This window comes from Gopherus evgoodei, chromosome 6, assembly GCF_007399415.2.
Source record: "Gopherus evgoodei ecotype Sinaloan lineage chromosome 6, rGopEvg1_v1.p, whole genome shotgun sequence".
Taxonomy (NCBI): domain Eukaryota; kingdom Metazoa; phylum Chordata; order Testudines; family Testudinidae; genus Gopherus; species Gopherus evgoodei.
In genome coordinates, this window is record NC_044327.1 from 89,323,970 (window position 1) to 89,345,791 (window position 21,822).

A 21,822-nucleotide genomic window follows, 5' to 3' on the forward strand; every position below is an offset into this window, starting at 1 on the left:
GCTTCATTGAGCTGACTAGAATTGATTCACTGAGCTCCAAGGATTTACTGTAGGGATGAGTTTGGCCCTTTTTCTGCATTCTCACGTTTTAGTGATTTGTCAGTTCTCTGCTCCTCAGGCCTCGCATCCTTCATGCTGGTAATAAGTGACTTCTCCACTTGCCGCTCTGTTCATTTTCTTCACTGCTTGCTTGTTTTTCGTTTAACTCTATTTATACTTTTAGAAGTACGCTATATGTCCTGAAAATGGCATTCTCTTGCTGGTGGAAGGAAGATTTGAACTGTAGAGCCCTTTACAGTTAAATCATTCCCTTTGTGAATTAGACGGAGCTGTGAGGCACATAGGTTTATTTATGGTGGCAGCCTCAGGCTTCAGAGCCTAGACTCTCCCTGGCTCGCAAAGTGTGTTCTGTATAAAGGTACTAGGGAAATAGACTTCTGAAGAGTTGAATCAGATGGAGAGTATTATAGCACCTTGAAAAGACTTGTTACAGAGCCCATTAATGTTGCTGTTTAGTGCTGTTAGTGAGATATTTGTACTTCCTTAAAGCTTTTCTTTGGTAGCATTCTGATACTGACAACATAAAGCTCAAAAACATTACTAAACTAAATGAAACACAATAACAAAAAGATTTGAAAATACTTATGGCAATGTTCTGTGAGAATAATATTTAAAAATAGCAGTGATTTGACTGTGTAATGTCTCCTAGTCCAGAGTAACCAAGACTTCCTTGGTTAGGCTTACACCCATTTTTTTCTTCTTTATACTTTATAAAAACATTTTGAATTTTCATACATATGTTGTTCATATTTATTTTAAGGCCCACTCCTTGAAATTTAGTTCACGATTTATCATAATTTTGTATTAATTTTTCCAGTATCAGTATAGTAAACAATATGAAGCATGACAAACTATACTTCAAAGACTGTGAGATACATAAAGGGCTCATTAAATGTTACCTGGGAAAAATGACCCTCAAGATCACATGGACAATCCTGCTAGAAAAGTATATTTAACCTGTGATTAAAATGCAGTTTAATCCTGAAAAATGATTGTGAGAATTCTGTTCTATACAAGGTCTTATACAACATTCATCAGTATAGTACAGGGGTCGGCAGCTTTTCAGAAGTTGTGTGCCGAGTCTTCATTTATTCACTCTAATTTAAGGTTTCGCATGCCAGTAATACAGTTAAACGTTTTTAGAAGGTCTCTTTCTATAAATCTATAATATATAACTAAACTACTGTTGTATGTAAAGTAAATAAGGTTTTTAAAATGTTGAAGAAGCTTCATTTAAAACTAAATTAAAATGCAGAGCCCTCGGATCGATGGCCAGGACCTGGGCAATGTGAGTCCCATAGGTTGCCTACCCCTGATATAGTATCTAAGCACCTTCCAGCAGAGCTTTAAGCAATATGACTAAAATGTGTCATGTGATTCATTCTTTCTGTCCTCAGGGGAAAAATTGTATGTGCAGTGGAACGTTTTAGTTTTGGTTCATTCTTTTAAATTATATGTATACCGTGTTATGTGTGCATATTAGCAAAGTCAAAGTGCATCCTGCACTTGGAGCCAAAGGTGGTGAGGTTTGTGGTGCTTTTTAGGGCTTGTCCACATGGGGAGGTTAGTGCACAGCAAGCCAGGGTGTGAATTTAGAGTCCCTTACCTGCACCACACTACCTCCCCATCTGGACATTTTTACTGCACACTAGAAGTATCTTTGGGTGGTTTAGCTTGGTAGATTTGAAGGCATATTACACTAAAGCGCACAAATAATAAGAGAATTAAGTAGAAATTTCTTTTCCTCACTACAGAATTCTGTAGGTTTCCTCAAAAATTCTGTAGAAAGATTATTATTGTCTGTTTAAATCCTGTTTGACTTACCTGGACAGAATGTATCATTGAGTTTCCTTTTTATGTTAGAATTAGTATAAAAATAAGCAATTTTTCATGCTTTGAAAATATTATTTATTATTGTAGCACCTACGAGCCCCAGCTATGGACCAGGACCCAATATAAATTTATCATCAAGATTTCAAAAAGTACATACCAGTTAATTCAAGAATGTTTGCAGTACTCTGTGTATTGCACTGTAATTTTGGGTTTGTTTGGAATTTCTTCTGTGTTATTGTAGAACTCTTTTCCTACTGGGAAATGGTTACCAGTGAATTATCAAAGACCTCCATCAGCTACAACTCTGAAAAACAGATTATCGTTGCAGTTTTACAGGGCAAATGCCTGAGAAACTGAACTGATACACAGAGCCAAGAGACACCAACAGATATACTGTGTATTTTCTTTGAAGAATCTTTACATTCTTTAACAAATGGCAAATATTTATAGTGTTATTGTGTAGTAATGGGGTTTAAAATTCACATTCTTGTCTCTTTTGGTATAATAATGATGATGTGCAACCTCCGAGACAGAGCTTTATTATCCCAAATCCTTCAACCATTGGAGTCAGCAGCAAAATTCAGTCTTACTCCATTGGGAGCTAGAGCAGGTCCTTAATTAATAAGAAGGTTTTGCGCTGTGTAATGCAGAAGCATTAACAATTTTTTCAGTTACCAAGTGTCTCCATACTTTTAAAAAACAGGGTTTTGAAGCCCTAATTCACTTTCAAAAAATAAAACAGATTCCTTGACGTTTTTATTCTCTAGCTGTATAGAAGTACAGTACTAACATCAGGTCGTTCTTTTTTATCTACAAGATCCACAGATCTATTAACCAACAGGCTCTCAATCTGCATGTGGGTTTATAGATAGAACCAGACCTGTTAGTCACTGATAGGGAAAGGTGAAGAGCCTGCTAGGTTTTAGTTCTTTCTTCATAGCTACCAGAAGTTTTACCTGACCTGCTCCTGCAGAGTAAAAACATTATTTAAAATAATAATAATAATAATAATAATAAATTAATTAATTGCTATAAATATGACCCCTTGGGGGGGCATGACCAGGTTTCCAGGGGTCTGCCAAAATAAACCAGATTTGGGCTGGTGTAGACTTTCTAGGGCCCAGGGCAGAAAGCCAAAGCCCGAGCCCCACCACCCAGGGCTGAAGCTTAAGCCGAAGCCCGAGCAACTTAGTGTCATGGGGCCCCCTGTGGCATGGGGCCCTGGGCAGTTGCCCTGCTTGCTAACCCATAATGTTGGCCTTGGCTTTTAATATACTCATTATGCAGAAAAATAGTTGTTGTGGCACAGACGGGATGTGGAATTGTTATAGCTTGTTGGGAGGGCCTCAGAAAGAAAAAGCTTGAGGGATCCCTGCTCTTTAGTTGTGTTTCTGGTTCTCCCTCATGTTGGGAATGTAAGGGTACATGTCTTCTGTACTGCTGAGAAACCATTAGTAACTTAGAGAAGAAATTTTCTGAAAGTGAAAATACATTTTCATATTGCCCTGGAATGAATTACTTAAATGCCAGTTTCCAAATGTAAGATCTTCATGTATCAGGCAACATATCTATAGTACTTTAGAGTCAAGGTTGAAATTACTTTTGTTCAAGACTTTTTCTGTTGTAACCTGGAAAAACAGAACTTCTTGATCCTCTCTAGGTGCATTTTTTTCTAAAATAAAACTGCTTAATTTGAGCTTACTTTGTACTGTGATGGTGGCGAAATGCACATGCATGCATGAATGACCATGGGTCTATAGTCATTAAAATCATAAACAGAAAAAAAGATGAAGCCCAAAATCACTAGCTAAATAAAAGCTTAAGTACAGTAGCACTTGTACAACAGATGTTATAGAGACAGATTTTGCTCCCCTCCCCTCCCCACTCTTAGGCCACCAGGTTTTAGTCCAACTGCTGTATCATAGAAAAATAACATCTTTGCTCAACAGTATTAGCTGTAAACGAACTTCTCTGAAATAAATTGTTCCAGTGATGCTAATGCCAGCCTTAGCTTTAGTAATCTAAAAGAGTAGGCAACATGGGTATTGAAAATATTTTGACATTATTTATTATGCAAGTACAGCTGCCCTTGTATTGCAGTAGTGAGAATGTGAAATGCACTTAAGTGCTAAAATTGTATCACGAAAAGTTAAAAACTCTGCATAACTAAGAGCTGCCATTAATTCTGTGTTTATTAGGGTAGTACTAGATCAGTGGCTCTCAACCTTTCCAGACTTACTGTACCCCTTTCAGGAGTCTGGTTTATCTTGCGTACCCTCAAGTTTCACCTTTTAAAACTGCTTAAAAACTTTAGTTTCACTTAAAAACTACTTGCTTACAAAATCAGACATGAAAAGACAAAGGTGTCACAGCACACTGTTACTGAAAAATTGCTGACTTTCTCATTTTTACCATACAATTATAAAATAAATTAATTGGAGTATAAACATTGTCATTGCATTTCAGAGTATAGTATATAGAGCAGTATAAACAGGTTATTGTCTGTATGAAATTTTAGTTTGTGCCGACTTCGCTAGTGCTTTGCATGTAGCCTGTTGTAAAACTAAGCAAATACCTAGATGAGTTGATGTACCCCCGGAAGACCTCTGTGTACCCTCAGGGGTAGGTGTACCCCTGGTTGAGAACCACTGTACTGGAGGACAGGGCTCCAATGTGACAGACACTGTACAAACAAAAAACATTTGTACGCGCATTTGTGTTTGAATTGAAAAATTGCTGTGCATCTTTTAAAACATTTTTATAATCCTAATTTCATGAAGATTTGTGGCTAATAGACATTACTGTTAGAATTATTTTCACAATTGTCAAGTGCATGTGAAAGCAGGGAAAAACCTGGATGTTTGTAAATATGTATTTAGCAGGATAAAAAAAAAACCTCAAAGTGACTGTGTAATTAAATATTAGCATTAGACAGTTTCAAATTGCCGACCTAAGGCTATAATTAATTGTCGTCCTCTGCAGATGTCATAAAAGGGAATGCAGAAGAAGTAGATTAGATTAGAGAATGGTAATAGAGGAAAAGAGTGATGTTCATTACTGCTTTGGGATTTGCATATATTGTAAGTTATATAGGAGCAATCATTTAGTGTGTAACCATATGAGACAAAATGAATACAGATGGGAACATGGCCAGATTTTGATTAGAGGGAAGCTGTTGCCCCTCTCTAAGGACCGAGTCCTCCAACACTTAGGCAGATGCCTTACTTGACTAGTGAGAGGAGTCTCACTGACTTCAAGGATTGTTGGGGAGAGCCATATATCGTCTTGAGGGGAAGAAGAATGAGGAAGGAAAGTTTTATTCCTTCCATCCATATCCCAAATTACCTGTCAGCAACTGACTTCCCTTCACTTTGCCACACGAAAAAAGCCTTTTGCAATGTTTGCATGAAAACGTGTTTTGAGGAAGGAGGAAACTAGATCACAGATGGCTTGTATCTGCAGGAGGGTGAGGTTGTGGCAAGAGGGTCAGACACTGAACTTAAAGAGTTCTGACATCCTTCTCCCTCCATTTAAGATTCTTTGAATGAAGCTCATATGAGAAGGTGAGCAGTGCATCATGATGAGTACACCTGAAGATTTAGTATTCTGAATACATAGGGAAATGGGGAGTAGCATGGGTTTTGAATGTGAAGTTCTTGTTCTACTATTTCTAGAGTAATTACAGTTATTCTTATATTTGTTCTTTCCTGAAAGGTGTAAAATCTTTCATTTTAATTAGATCATGTTCTGAGCAATTATAAGCTATGTTTGTCTCAGGGAAACTGCTGTGTGGGTTATAATTCTCTCCATAGTCTCTCTGATCAGGTAGACTAGCTACAGGCAAGAATCAAATATAGGAGTGAAAGATTATAATCTTTAAATTCTATGTACACTTTTAATCAGGGTTAAACCAAAGATAGATCTGGGTATTACTATTCATTATGCTACGCTTGGCACTTAAATTCTGTGCTATTAATGTTTATATTTCCATAATGGTAGCTTGCAAGAAGTCCCTTGTATGAATAAATGTAACCAATAAGTAAAGTATTGTGTGCTTCTAGATAACAGCTAACTTTCTCGTATTTGAAACCATTTTAGGATTTTGTGTCTAGGATCTTATTTTCCAAAGTACAAATAATCTTATTTTAAAGAAAGGGATCACTTTTTACTAAAAGGCTGTTTCTAATTTTTTGAAATACTTTCCTCACTCAGTCTAATGACCAGAACAATAAAAAAGGGGAAATTGATAAAATCTGCACACGTTTAGGGGGAGCTGCAATACTCTAAAGCACATGCTGGTTTAGCAGGAGGACATAGCACCATTGATTAACTATATTATTCTATGGCATGCTAGTCCTGTTTTACTTTTATACCACTTAATTAAATGTGTATTTAGGCCCAGATTTTCAAAAGCGCTCAAAGCTCACTTAGGCACCAAAATAAGTAGTCAGATTCTGAGTGCTAAAATCTTTGGAAAATCTGGCTGTAAGTGTCACAATGGGAGCTGTTGAGCCCTGAGCACTTTTGAACATCTAGCCCGGGGTGTCCAAATGTGTGCGCATGATGTAGATGCTCTCTAGACCGGTGGTTCTCAACTTGTGGTCTGCGGATTCCTGGGGCTCTGTAGACTATGTCTAAGATTTTCAAAGGGGTCTGCACCTCCATTTGAATTTTTTTATGGGTCTGCAAATGAAAAAGGATTGAGAACCACTCAATCCTAGACTAAATGTCCCTTTTGATGCCAATCATCAACTGAATTATACAGAATAAAACGGATTTATTTGGGGTTTAGACCCCATTGGGAATTGGGCATCTGAGTGTTAAAGACAAGAACGCTTCTGTAAGCTGCTTTCAATTAAGTCTGCAGCTTTGGGGCAAGTAATTCAGACCCTGGGTCTGTGTTGGAGAAGACAGGCCTGTCTGGCTCAGCAAGACAGGGTGCTGGGGTCCTGAGCTGGCAGGGAAAGCAGGGGCAGAAGCAGTCTTGGCACATCACTTGGCAGTTCTCAGGGGGGTTTCTGAGATTCAACCCATCACAACAGCATAGTGTACTGGGCACACAACTGGCACTTCTCAGCTAGGCCTAGGTGGTCAGGCAATCCTGAGCTGGCATGGAAACAGGGCATGCTATAGGTCCAGCTGATGCCCCTTGTTCACACTGGCAGCCTGCGAGGAGACATTTGATGCCATTATTGTTCACCTTGGTGAAAGGATTTGGGAAGATGTAAGGGGGTCAAATTGCTACTCAGAGCTTCATGGGCTTTTGGGCAGATCCAGGAATTGTTCTGTGAGGTAACAATTCTTTGGGTCTGACATGTTGCAGCACAGTATGTGTGTGGCTGGGGGGGGGATGAAGACTTGATGGGTCAAAAAGTCCAGGGGCTCTGTGAATAGCGAGGTGGCTATATTCATATGTACCCGGGGGGGTGTTGGTAATTCTCCGTTGGGACCTCTTACTGGACATCTGAGTTATTCAAGGAGGATGGAGTATGCCTACCTGCTGGGGGAATGGATATAATTATGTCTGATATTAACCTGGTGGGACTAGGAGGAGGCAGCCAGGCATCATTGCTGGTGTCTCCTTGTGGCAGATGTGGCAGGTATTGTTATGGAAGGGGTACAGCTGTCAGATAAAACAGTTTAGAAAGGATTTGAAGGAAAGCATCCCTGAAGGGAGCTGAGTAAGGGGGGAGCTGAGGCTCCTATGACTAGAACAGTGAGGAGCCAGTCCCGCTCCTTTTATAATCCCCTTAATCTCAGATGAAAGAAGGGCAGCGAGGTCCCAGCCATTGGATGGCTGGGACCAGGCTGGGGATTATAAGGAAATGATTAGGGACAGGATATGACCTTCACTGTACAATTTATTGTTGGGTATTTCCTGATATTTTAGGTGAATAATGTGGCAATCTAATTAAACCACATCCATTGCCTCCTCTCTCCTATCTTTCTTCTGGCATGGCCAGGCAATAATTCTTTTAATCACTGCTTGCTTTTCATTGCCCTTCCAATGCAGACATTTCAATCCATGTTTTGGAGGAAAGAAGAGTCTGGGGAAAGCACTTTTGCAGATTATTTGTAGTATGCTTAGAAAGACAGTCCCTAATCTGAAGAGGAAAGACACAAAGCATGTATTTTGTATCTGTTATGCATGTGTGTATAACAGGAATATCCTTGGAGTGTATTGCATTCCCAATATGCACAAAAAAAAATGAAGCAAATTATTACTACTTTGAAAACAAAGACAGCAGGTGAGCATGTTAATTTTAGCATGAGATTAGTTTGATTTCTACTGCCACTGAGTTGTTTTCAAGGATTCTCTACCAGATAACTGTGTGTGCTTGGACTGCATAACACTTCATTGAGGAAATCATTATTCAGGGTGCAACACTTGTATCCTTGGTACACCTCCAATATAACATGACCCGATATAACATGGGTTCACATACAATGCAATAAAGCAGCGCTCCCACGGATCAGCGCACCAGCTCCCAGCCCCGGGGCGCTCCACTTCCTGCTGCAGGTGAGAGTGGGGTGGTTGGGGAAAGGATGCTGTCTTCCACATGACATGTTAGGTCTTGAGGTGTACATTTATCTAAGGTGGTGGCCTGTGCTTTTAAAGTTCCTGAGAAAGGGAGCATGGGTTGTCCAAAAGAAGAGTGTTTTACACATTATTTTTTAGACATCTAAAATTATATATGAAATGTGTCAAGTGTGCTAAGTGATTTATAAAGTAAATAAAAGAGACATGATCTGCCCTAAGCCATTTACACTGTTGTTATTGACATGAAGTGACAAACAAGAGCAATGAACTCTTGGATATATGTGGAATGGGAAAAAGGGAGGCTGGAGGTTAAAATGATGTGGTTATCTGGCTATGTTATATGACGATTCTGCTACATCAATTGTACGGTAGAATTTTGTATCTTTGTTGCTTTCACTGCTTATTGTGGACATTGCAGAAAAAAGTTAGTCTTGAGCAGTGATTTGAAAGAAGAAAGGAAGTGGACATAGTTATCTGGGGTTGGAAGTGTGTTCAGTGTAAAGGGGGCCACACAGAAGGAGATGCAAAGAAGAGACAGGAGGGAAGACAGGAAGGTGCTTTGAAACTGGGTATCATTGACAGAAATAGAAATGAAAGCTGACCAGGGAGGAGTTATGTAAGACTTTGAAGGCAATTATGAGATGGCCAAATCGGAACTAGGGGAGGGATTCAGAGGGGAGTGACGGGCTGAATGACAGCTGAGAAAAATGATTTTCGCAGCTATATTTTGAATGCAGTTCAGGGAAGCAATGTGGGTAAGAGATAAACTAAAGCAGAGTTCATGGCCAGGGTATGGACAATGGTCTTAGCTATTGAGACAGAGGACAGTTTACATTTTTGGAATTGCAAGACTTGGAAATTGTGTGTCTGCATGCGGAGAAGAGGGATGAGTCCATCATGAGATCCCAAGTTTGTGACCCTGAGTGATGGGGATCATGGTAGTATTATCCACGGCAATAAAAAATGATAGTCAGAGGAGGGTTGGAGAAGAAGAATAAGCTCTGCTTAGGGCTGCCCTATTGTGCCTTTTTATGCACTACAAAGGAAGACGTATCTTTAATAAAGCACACACTGTTTGCCTGAGAAGCAAAGGAAAAAAGAGATTTCCAAAAAATCCACACCCAATCCATACTACCATCCTCAAGAATAAATTTGGGAAAAGAGGTGAATTGTACATCATGGGCCTTCAAACACTTGAAATACTGCAGCAACTAACCTCAACAAGCATGGAAAGACATGGTCTCTGACAGCCTGGACTCAAATCATTTAGGGCTTCAAGTATAAAATTCAACCAATTGGCCTGCCCCCTGAAATGGATATACACCTCTACCCCACTATAATGCAACCCGATATAACACGGGTTTGCATATAGTGCGGTAGCAGCGGGGCTCCGGTAGCGCTTTAAAAGGTCCGGGGCTCCAGCTGCTGCGGGGACCCCAAGGCCCTTTAAATCACCACTGGAGCCCTGCTGCCCCTACCCCAGGACTGTGGCACAGGGCGCCATTGGCTATTTAAAGGGCCTGAGGCTCCCTGCAGCGGCAGGAGCCCAGAGCTCTTTAAATCACCGCCAAAGCCCTGCCGCCCCTACCCTGATATAACATGGTTTCAGCTATAATGCAGTAGGGATTTTTTATTCCCCACAACTGTATTTTAGCGAGGTAGAGGTGTAGTGACAAAGCAGTTGTCAAAATAGGTCTAATATGTTTCCTGCAGCTAATGCTATTAAGCAGGAAAACCATCACATTTTCCTCCATTTGTGATTTCCAAGTAAGCTTCAAGAATGCACCCATCTAAAGAGTAATGCAATAATTCCCTACATGCAAGAGAGCTCAGGTAATTGTTCCATTCATCCACAGAGATTTCTTAGAGACCAGAAATACTTGAGCCGTACCATCTACCCCCACTATGAACTGTGTATATGCTAGTTAAGAAAACCCCATCTTTACAGTATAAAAATATGTTAACAGATGTAATAAAATCACTGAGTGTGGACTCCTTGTCCATCACTAGGAAATCATCAGCCAGTGAGAGCAATGCAGGCTCTAAGCCATTCCTCAGCCAAACTCTAAATCAAAAAGGATCAAGTTTCTAACAGTCAAACTCAAGACCTTTTTAATCAGTGTAACAGGATAATGTATGTATCTTGCATGAAATGGTAATGTCAATATTGAGATAGTTTTTCTAAATATGTGTGACTGCAATGTCATTTATCTGATCCATGTTTGTGAAAAAATGGGCACTGTAAGGTCACATTTGGCCAAAAATGTGTATATCATATCTGTGTGTATTTTACAAAACCGGAGACTAATAAGCATTGATGTGAAATGTAACAAACAAACCGAAATAAAATACCCTTGCAGCATTGTCCCAGTGCATTAGAACCTGAAAATGAAATTGACTAGAAACGAAATAGGCTGTTTTCATTGTCCAAATAGAGAAAAGTGCAAGGAGTGAAAAAACCAACCTAGATTTCTGAAAGCTATTTACATTAACTTGTCAATTTTTATACTCTAAGATGATGACAGTAATGTAGCTAAAGATTTTTTTAAATATGATTTTTATCCTGACAGTTCTCCTTTTCTTTAGTTTGAAGTGAATTTACTGGTGAGTTTGAAGGCTCCACTTTTTTTATCGATATCATGCACTTCATTGTAAATTTAAAACAGCATCACTTTATTATAATATCCACAACGAATTTTTCACTGTGTTCTTTTAATGTGCTTGGCCATGTTTAAAAAGTTTGTTTAAAATAGTGTTTTTCAAGTGTTATCGTTTGTTCAGGACAATAATATTTGAGGAAAGCACAGACTAGGAAGGCCAAACTTACTGACCGTCCCGAGCCGCATACAATAATCTTTAGAAGTTCAAGAGCTGCAAGATACACACAACCTGCCCCATGGGGCGATGCCTGCCAGGGTGTGGAGCTTTTGCCCTGATGACCCCCACTGAGCTAAAGCCCTTAGACCAGGGGTCGGCAACTTTTCAGAAGTGGTGTGCCGAGTCTTCATTTATTCACTCTAATTTAAGGTTTCGTGTGCCGGTAATACATTTTAACGTTTTTAGAAGGTCTGTCTCTATAAGTCTATAATATATAACTAAACTATTGTTGTATGTAAAGTAAATAAGGTTTTTTAAATGTTTAAGAAGCTTCATTTAAAATTAAATTAAAATGCAGAGCCCCCCTGGACTGGTGGCCAGGACCTGGGCAGTGTGCCACTGAAAATCAGCTCACGTGCCACCTTCGGCACACGTGCCATAGGTTGTCTACCCCTGCCTTAGACTCACTTCCCTGCAGGGCAGAAGCTCCTCGTCCCACCACCACGCCGTAGGGCAGAAACCCCTCATCGCACAACACTGCCGCATAGTAGAAGCACCAGGCAGAGAATGGAGGGGGTATGCGCAGGGGGCTCTGGGAGCTGCATTTTAACTGTAGAAGAGCTGCATACAGCTCACAAACCACTGTTTGGCCATGGCTGGCACAGACATAGAAAAAGACAAACAACAAAGTAGTGGTTCTTTGCTACTGCTGCACTCTGATAACTACCATTCATTTGTTTCTTAATTCTCAGACTAAGCACAACTTGTTTTTAATGACTACTGGTGCTAATGATCCCACACATAACTGCTTGTTTTTATTAGGTTTCCAATGATGCATTTCTGTAGGGCAGATTTCAATTTTTGCGGTGTTATCGTGCATGCAGTGTGCTGCTGTGGGATATCTGGAACTTTTTCTCCACTTCTTACTCATCTGCGTATAGCTAGAGGCACCTAATTTAATAATATATTAAGGCTTAATGTGTCTCTAACAAAAGAGTCAGCCACGATAGGGAGTCTATTCTTCCACAGATGCATTTGCAATTTATACACCTAACTCACTCATAAGAAGATAGGGGACAAAATTACTTCCTGTTCTGTAATTTCACAAGTTAAAAAGTTTGCTGGAAAAATACTCTAGTATGTTATGATTGATTTTTGGTCAATTGACATCAGTTGTGTAGCTCACAAAGTAACATCTTGTTTTCTGTGTGTTGCAGGTAGCATAGTGTACCTTGGGATGATGTTGGGGGCATTCTTCTGGGGAGGCTTGGCAGACAAGGTGGGAAGGAGACAGTCTCTCCTGATATGCATGTCTGTCAATGGATTCTTTGCCTTCCTGTCATCATTTGTCCAGGGCTATGGCCTCTTTCTCCTCTGTCGCTTATTTTCTGGATTTGGGTAAGCTCTTCTGCTTTCTTTCATTTCTTTAATTTTTCTGTGTTTATGAAACTTGCCATATGTTTAATCATATATGGAAATGCACATTATGTAACATAGGGTTATAGTCTTGTTTCAGTGGCTGGAGAATTACACTGTGCACATATGTGACTAGCCCTAAAAGACCTATCAAAGGGGAGGAAGGATTGTCTTTTGGCTATGACATGGGACTGAGAACTGGAAGACGGGAGTTCGGTTCCTGTTCATGCAAGATGTCTTTGGCATAAACTCGGATAGCTAACAATTTCCTATCACTTTTCCTATCTCAAAATAAAATATTACATATCTCAAAGGTGTGTGCTAAGACTTCATTAATGTTTGTAATGCATTTTGAGAACTTCATATATATGGTGCTATACAAGCACAAAATATTACTAGCAGTTGATTGCTAAACGTAAAAACTGACCTTTAGTGACACTTGCCCCATATTGTGGGTGTTACTTTGAGGGTATATTTGAGGCTCTGTTTGTTTCAATTTCTTTTCTTTTGATCTAAATAATTTTTGATGGGGGTGGGATGATTTAAGAGATTGGCAGTAGGACCTTTTCAGTTGCAGTTTTAAACCCTGCCTTGGTCAGAGTTGGGGTAATATGGGAAAGCTTCTGCAGTCTGCCTGTATTCTTCCTCTGCTTTTGTGGGTAAACAAGGACTTAGTCTCCAGCACTAACAATTTACCACCCTCTAATAAGCACTAGATTCACAGAGGGTGAAGTTCCCCCATGATACCACTTACATTTTCACTTCAGGCCACTTGCATCCCTGAACAGAGTCTGCAGCCTTAGGGTGGTCCAGTGGGGATCTCCAGCTTCCTTCCTCAGTTCTGACTTCTGCTTCTGGAATGATGGCGGAGACTGAGGTTTTTGGATACAGACTGACTTCCCTTTGGTTCCTCTAGAGTGTAAGGTTTAATGGGATCTTAACAGTTTTGTTACCTGTGCTCCATAGGCACTGTAGCCATTGTGAGCTGGTCAGCCTAGTCCTCATCCTCTCCTGAGGATACAGTATCATAGAATATCAGGGTTGGAAGGGACTTCAGGAGGTCATCTAGTCCAACCCCCTGCTCAAAGCAGGACCAATCCCCAACTAAATCATCCCAGCCAGGGCTTTGTCAAGCCGGGCCTTAACAACCTCTCAGGAAGGAGATTCCACCACCTCCCTAGGTAACCCATTCCAGTGCTTCACCACCCCTTATAGTGAAAAGGTTTTTCCTAATATCCAACCTAAACCTCCCCCCACTGCAACTTGAGACCATTACTCCTTGTTCTGTCATGTGCTACCACTGAGAACAGTCTAGATCCATCCTCTTTGGAACCCCCTTTCAGGTAGTTGAAAGCAGCTATCAAATCCCCCTTCATTCTTCTCTTCTGCAGACTAAATAATCCCAGTTCCCTCAGTCTCTCCTCATAAATCACGTGTTCCAACTCCCTAATCATTTTTGTTGCCTTCACTGGACTCTTTCCAATTTTTCCACATCCTTCTTGTAGTGTGGGGCCCAGAACTGAACACAGCACTCCAGATGAGGCCTCACCAATGCCTAGTAGCGGGAAATGATTACGTCCCTCTATCTGCTGGCAATGCTCCTACTTATACAGCCCAAAATGCTGTTAGCCTTCTTGACAACAAGAGCATGCTGTTGACTCGTATCCAGCTTCTTGTCCACTGTAACCCCTAGATCCTTTTCTGCAGAACTGTTGCCTAGCCACTCGGTCCCTCGTCTGTAGCAGCACATAGGAGTGTTCCATCTTAAGTGCAGGACTCTGCACTTGTCCTTGTTGAACCTCATGAGATTTCTTTTGACCCAATCCTTTAATTTATCTAGGTCCCTCTGTATCCTGTCCTTACTATCCAGCATATCTACCACTCCTCCCAGTTTAGTGTTATCTGAAAAGTTGCTGAGAGTGCAGTCCACGCCATCCTCCAGATCTTTAAGGAAGATATTGAACAAAACTGGCCCCAGGACTGACCCTTGGGACACTCCACTTGATACTAGCTGCCAACTAGACATGGAGCCATTGATCACTATCCACTGAGCCTGATGATCTAGCCAGCTTTCTATCCACCTTATAGTCCATTCATCCAGCCAATACTTCTTTAACTTGCTGGCAAGAATACTGTGGGAGACCGTATCAAAAGCTTTACTAAAGTCAAGGAATAACATGTCCACTACTTTCCCCTCATCCACAGAGTCAGTTATCTCATCATAGAAGGCAATTAGGTTAGTAAGGCATGACTTGCCCTTGGTGAATCCATGCTGACTGTTCCTGATCACTTTCTCCTCCTCAAAGTGCTTCAAAATTGATTCCTTGAGGACTTGCTTCATGATTTTTCCAGGGATTGAGGTGAGGTTGACTGGCCTATAGTTCCCCGGATCCTCCTCCTTGCCTTTTTTTAAAGATGGGCACTACATTAGCCTTTTCCCAGTCATCCAGGATGTCCCCCAATCACCACGAATTTTCAAAGATAACGGCCAATGGCTCTGCAATCAGCCAACTCCTTTAGCACCCTCAGATGCAGTGCATCCGGCCCCATGGTTTTGTGCTCGACCAGCTTTTCTAAATAATCCTGAACTACTTCTTTCTCCACAGAGGGCTGGTCATGTCCTCCCCATACTGTGCTGCCCAGTACAATAGTCTGGGAGCTGACCTTGTTTGTGAAGACAGAGGCAAAAAAAGCATTGAGTAATTTAGCTTTTTCCACATCCTCTGTCACTTGGTTGCCTCCCCCTTTCAGTAAGGGGCCCACAGTTTCCTTGACCATCTTCTTGTTGCTAACATACCTGTAGAAACACTTCTTGTTACTCTTAACATCCCTTGCTAGTTGCAACGCCAGTTGTGATTTGGCCTTTCTGATTTCACTCCTGCATGCCTGAGAAATATTTTTATATTCCTCCCTGGTCATTTGTCCAAGCTTCCGCTTCTTGTAAGCTTCTTTTTTGTGTTTAAGATCAGCAAGGATTTCACTGTTAAGCCAAGGTAGTTGCCTGCCATATTTACTATTCTTTCTACACATCGGGATGGTTTGTTCCTGCAACCTCAATAAGGATTCTTTAAAATACAGCCAGCTCTCCTGGACTCCTTTCCCCCTAATATTATTCTCCCAGGGGATCCTGCCCATCAGTTCCCTGAGGGAGTCAAAGTCTGCTTCTCTGAAGTCCAGGGTCCATATTCTGCTGCTCTGCTTTCTTCCTTTTGTCAGTATCCTGAACTCTACCATCTCATGATCACTGCCTCCCAGGTTCCCATCCACTTTTGCTTCCCCTGCTAATTCCTCCCTGTTTGTGAACATCAGGTCAAGAAGAGCTCTGCCCCTAGTTGGTTCCTCCAGCACTTGCACCAGGAAATTGTCCCCTACACTTTCCAAAAACTTCCTAGATTGTCTGTGTACCGCTGTATTGCTCGCCCAGCTGATATCGGGGTTATTGAAGTCCCCCATGAGAACCAGAGCCTGTGATCTAGTAGCTTCTGTTAGTTGCCTGAAGAAAGCCTCATCCACCTCATCCCCCTGGTCTAGTGGTCTATAGCAGATTCCCACCATGACATCACCCTTGTTGCTCACACTTCTAAACTTAATCCAGAGACTCTCAGGTTTTTCTGCAGTTTCATACTGGAGCTCTGAGCAGTCATGTTGCTCTCTTACATACAATGCAACTCCCCCACCTTTTCTGTCCTACCTGCCCTTCCTGAACAGTTTATATCCATCCATGACAGTACTCCAGTAATGTGAGTTATCCGACCAAGTCTCGGTTATTCCAATCACATCATAGTTTCTTGACTGTGCCAGGACTTCCAGTTCTCCCTGTTTGTTTTCCAGGCTTCTTGCATTTGTGTATAGACACTTAAGATAACTCGCTGATTATCCTGCTTTCTTAGTATGAGGCAGGAGTCCTCCCCTCTTACGCTCTTCTTTTCATGCTTCCTCCTCGTATCCCACTTCTCCACATCTTCTCCATTACTAGTTCCCTGCTTCTTTCAACACTTGATAATCCTTAAAGCTACAGTCTTAGACTTGGAACTGACAGCTGTCCAAAAGAAGTCTCATTTATTAAACTCATGACATCTTGTAGAGTAGTGTACCAACCAATGAAGGGTTGACTGGACTGGTCAATGACCTCTAGATGACCCTTCGCTAACTTCCAGAAAGGCTCTGGTTCCACCATTACTTCTACTGCAGCCCTGCTTTGAAGTCTTCAGTAGTGGCTGTGGCTTGTGAGCCAGTGCAAGTCAAAACCACAAATCCATTGCTCATTATAAGGATGTGAGAAGTTGGCTTATTTGACTAGATGTAGGACTTGAACCCAAACCTGAAGTGCTGTGAGGCAACTGGCAGGCCCACACTGCCACCTAGTAGCAGCTGTAAGCTGGCTTCTACCTCTGACCCATAATCTACAGAGAGAGGTTCACCACCACAGGAAGTTCCACCTCAAGTGATCTGACTGACAGTAGTCTTAGCGATCCCTAATTGGCTCCTTGTCCCTATATAAACCCATGGAATGTACCGAGTAGTGTCCAGGCAATAATGTGCATCCCTAGCTAGCTGCCATGACTGCCCTGCTTTTCTGTTCATGAACCTCTGGTCTTGAGCTTGGGTCTGACTCCCAGCTGATCACTAGAACGCCAACATGGACCTCGATACCTGGTATTGACCCTTAGCCTGATTCCTGACTCTGTCTCTGACCCTTGGCTTAATTTCTGACTCTGACCTCAGCTTGATTCTTGATCCTAATGCTAGCTTTGACCCCTAGTTCGGTTCTGGAATCCCAGGCTCCTGCCACTAGTTCTGACTACTTTCCCCAAGTATCCTGACAATAGGAAGGCTTATTTATCTGCAACTCCACAAATGAGAGTGGCTAATTATCAGGATCCTCTTGCTAGATATGATTACGCCAAGTGGAACAAGCTGTCATCTTTCATGGATCATCTGCTTGAAGATGTAAGAGGCCACAACCATCTAATCAAGGCTGCTTACAGTGCCTCAAATGTCACAGCTATTTCAGTAGCAATGATATTAACTGTGAGAAGCTGCTTTCTAAAACTTCTAGTTTATTTCAGCATGTGCAAACCAAGGTGTAACATCTACTTTCTAAGGGGCTGGAACTTTTCAGTTGGGGGGGGGAGACTGGAGGGAGGAGGAAGGTTGAAATCTTGGCTTTCTTAGGACTGTCTCAACCATCATAGTTTCCTTACCTAGTCAAACCTTTTTTTAAACTTTCCCTTTATTTTTTTTAGTAGTTTGTTTAACACAGTACTGTACCGTATTTACTTTTTTTTTCTCTGCTGCTGCCTGATTACATACTTATACCTCATTTGGAGCCAGGTTATTGACCGGTTAGTTCATATCTTTGAGGTTCTACGGTAGCGTAAATGTGAGAAGAACAATCACCTACTAAATTAATAGACCAAAAGCCACAGATACTTCCCCTCGACTTTGTAGTTTATGGGGACATATCCAAGGGTCGGGCTTTATACACCTGCTGAGAGGATAACAATTTGTTTCAAGACATGTTATGATCTAGAGAGAGTTTCCGTCCTGCAGTCCTTGGTGCACATTTAATTGGAGTCAATGCTCAGCTGCCACTGCTTTTCTAAGAAGCTTTTCAATAGAGCCTACTTGCAAAGCTGCTGCCTGGTGCTCTGAACACGCTTTTGCATAACATTGCTCCCTAGATTTAGCCTGAAGAGCTGGGTACTTAATTGAATAGTGTTACAATCATTATTCTGATCCTGCTCAGACCACCTTTATGAGGATCACAGTTACCAAACTTCCAGGACCAGAATCAGGTTGCGTGCAATGGCAGTCCTTTGAGATGAGTGCCTGCATGGATCCATGCAAACCACCTTCTGTCACCACTTCTTCAGAGTCTATGCGCTGACCTTTGAGGTACTAGAAGGAACTCTGAGGAAGGGTAAGGACATAGCTCCATATATCTAGCTTGCATCTAGAGGTTTGTATTATATAGTCCCAGAAGCAGTCACATGAGCCCCAGTCACCTAACCCCATAGTCATGGGCTTCTCTTAGTGATTAAAATTCCTAAACCTCCAATCTGAAAGTGGCTATTTCTCTCTAATAGACATTTAGGCTGCACATGTACCCAAATGACCTGCATCCTACTATACATGGTCCAGAAGCACTTGAATTTAAAACACAGTTACAATGAACTGCATTGTACCGATTTTCATTAAATTACAATTTTTAAGGCATCATTCAGCAGTTATTCCTCTAGGGAAAGTGTTATGATTGCCTGCTCACTTTCAGATATTACCAGTTTCCTGAAGGCTCTGAAGGGAAAAAGTCTTTTATGAGACTGGGTGGCAGTGGGAGTCTGTCACCAGGCTATAAAAACCAGGCAGAGAAAAGAGGAGCTGATAGGAAGGGTAAGTAACAGTTGCAATCGGACAGTGGAGCAGGAAAAGCAGGACAGTAGTTGGGTTGATCCAATCCAAGAAGCAACTTAATAGCAGTTGTATGTTTCAAACTCTCTCATGTAGCATCTTAGCTGACCACAGGTTAAAGGATGGATGAATATTGCAAATGCTATCACAGACCACTATAATCTCTACTGTACTTTCACTGTCTGGCTCTGGTTCATTTTATAAGCAGAAGGTGACTAGATATTTCAGTCAAAGAGCATATTACTGCCTTATGCATTTTAATCTTGTGTGTTTTTCCTATTTATCTGTTTATTCCTGACATGCCTCTGCATTTCAAGCCCCTTTCATGAGTAAATCTGCAAACAAACACCAGATACTTTCTAAAACCAGGTTCCTGATTGCTCTGCATAAGTGTTGCTTGCATCCCAGCTGTCACAGTGTGTGTTGCCCAAATCTACTGCGACAAATTACAGCCCTGCAGGTAGATTAGCAGACGCTTATAATTTTTTTGATGTGACAAATAGAGCGATGCCTCTTAGTTTATTGTTTATTTTCAGAAATCCATCTCTCCTGCCATATATTGGCTAAATTCTTTTTTGTTCTTCACTCTTGTAATTCTACAGAACAAATGATAACTACTGATTAGTTCAAACATAAAAATGTAAATCCCTGTTCCTTTAAACTTGTATTCAGTATGATGAATTTTCTTTTGAGGTCAACAATTGCACCTTCTTTTGCTGAAAACTAAGACATAATACATTATTTTGAGTGATTTTTTTTCCAGTAAGTAATAGTTCTCTTCTTTAAATGTTGCTGTCTAAAATTCGAAAATTGATATGAAAACACAGTTATGATGGAGGTTGAGTGAAACTTCACTGAAGTTGGATGACAGATGGGCATGATAGGTGTAGATAGGATAAATGTAAGAAGCAGTTAAGGTCCTTTTTGCAATAAGATAGGTAAAACAACAGGATACCTTTTTTAAAAAAAACAACCCTCACATTTTGGACCACTTTCATATTTGGTGTAAGCCCATTGAATGAATTTAACCCATTTTGTCTAGCACTTATCCAAATGGTATAAATTTTGTAACACCCTTAGTGAATGAATTCATGAGGCAGTGCTCAGAAGTGCATGTAATATTTTTAGGAAGGACATATCTACTGTAACGAAAATCCCCAGGAGCAGGACTCCAACTGGCTAGAAGACTGTCTCATTCTTGCAGATGATGACCTTGTCTTGATAAAACATGCCTTCATTACCACCCAACTGGACTTGTAAGCACTATGCCTGGGAATATTACAAAATACAGCTATGTGCTTCCTCAGCAATCTGAGGTGTCACCACCCCACTCCGTTTCTTGCTCATGTCACTGGCCTCCAACAGAATACTGCATCAACTTCAAAGTCTCAGTCCTTTTTTTAGGGCAGTATATTGAAATTCCACTAGTCAAGAAAGCTGAAGTGCTGAGGGCAAGGTATTGAAAGTTCACAATAACTTTATTTATGTAATGAAAATGTAAATAATTGTCCACTATTAAAACTGAAGCAATTTTGTGTTGAAGTGATAAAGATTTTATGCCACCAAGAGAAAAGTTTTTAACAAAAATACAGATTTAGGCTTTAGCTCCTGATGCTGTGAACACTTATGCACTTTGAAGTCAATGAAACTATTCATGTGTGTAAAGTTATGAACCTCCTTAAATGTTTGTAGGATCAGAGCCTTTCTTTTTGATATGTTGTTCTTTGCCTATAGAAATTTTATAATATTCAGATAAGATACCCTAATAGTAGAGACATTTTTTAGAAAGCATTTATAATTTAGTTCATTATAAATTTCAATCTAAAATTGCAATAAATTGCACAATTTTTCAAACTGGTTTTATGAAGCTTCAGACGTATTTAAATCAATGTGTTTTTTTTAAAAAATCAGGTGATTTCAATCATGATTTAAATCAGTCCACCGTGCTGTCAGAATAACCAGCATTTTTAAGCTAAGGCCAAGTCTTTTCAGTTCAGTATAGAAAAAAATAGAAGAGGGTGTGTGTGTGTGAAGAGATATACATTTTGGTGCCTGATGTTTATTTTACAAATGAGGATTAACAACATAATTCATAAATTTAACAAGGGCTCATAGCTTACTTTGTTTAGCTAATTAATTGTCTGAAGCAGATTTAATATTGTGTCCTGTGGGAAAGGGTGTTTTTATTCCCTGTAAAATGCAGGGTGAAATCCTGGTCACATTTAATTCAATGGCAAAACTTCCATTGACTTCATGGTAGTCAAAATTTCACGCCTGTTTATAATTTTACCAAGGGGCTAGTGGTGATTCAAAGCAGACTGCTTTAATACATCATTTTCAATTTTATTATAAAAATACAGTGGATCAATTTTTTTTCTGTTATGCCAGCAAAGATCTCGAATAACTCAGCTGAATCATTGGAAAGTTATCATATATTACCAAGGCAAATTCAAATAATGCTTCCAAACCTTCAGCTATACAAAGTTTTTAAGTCATAGGGTACAATCCAGCCTGCTAAAAGCAGGTTGACATGTCAAAGTGATGTTAGCTGCCCATGCTCCAGTGTGGTGTTCTCTGTGGTGATGGTCACTGCTTTGTGCAAAACCCCAGTTTGAGTGGCCTGGGTCATTCATTGACCTGGGCAACATTGGTTTAAATCAAAGCAACTAGAAAAAGGTAGTCCATAAACATAACATAACATAAGACAAAAAGCTCTTGGCCCTCAGGGCTTTCATCTCCATCTA

General features: G+C 40.6%; 1 protein-coding gene across 2 annotated transcripts in view; it reads left to right on the forward strand.

The window, feature by feature from the left end:
• Positions 1-21,822, forward strand: part of SV2C (synaptic vesicle glycoprotein 2C) — a 209,254-nt gene that overhangs the window by 87,720 nt on the left and 99,712 nt on the right. For both annotated transcript variants that reach the window (XM_030567289.1, XM_030567290.1), the window contains exon 3: positions 12,469-12,649. In XM_030567289.1, the coding sequence (XP_030423149.1) occupies positions 12,469-12,649 (181 nt within the window). The remainder of the gene's footprint in view (positions 1-12,468; positions 12,650-21,822) is intronic.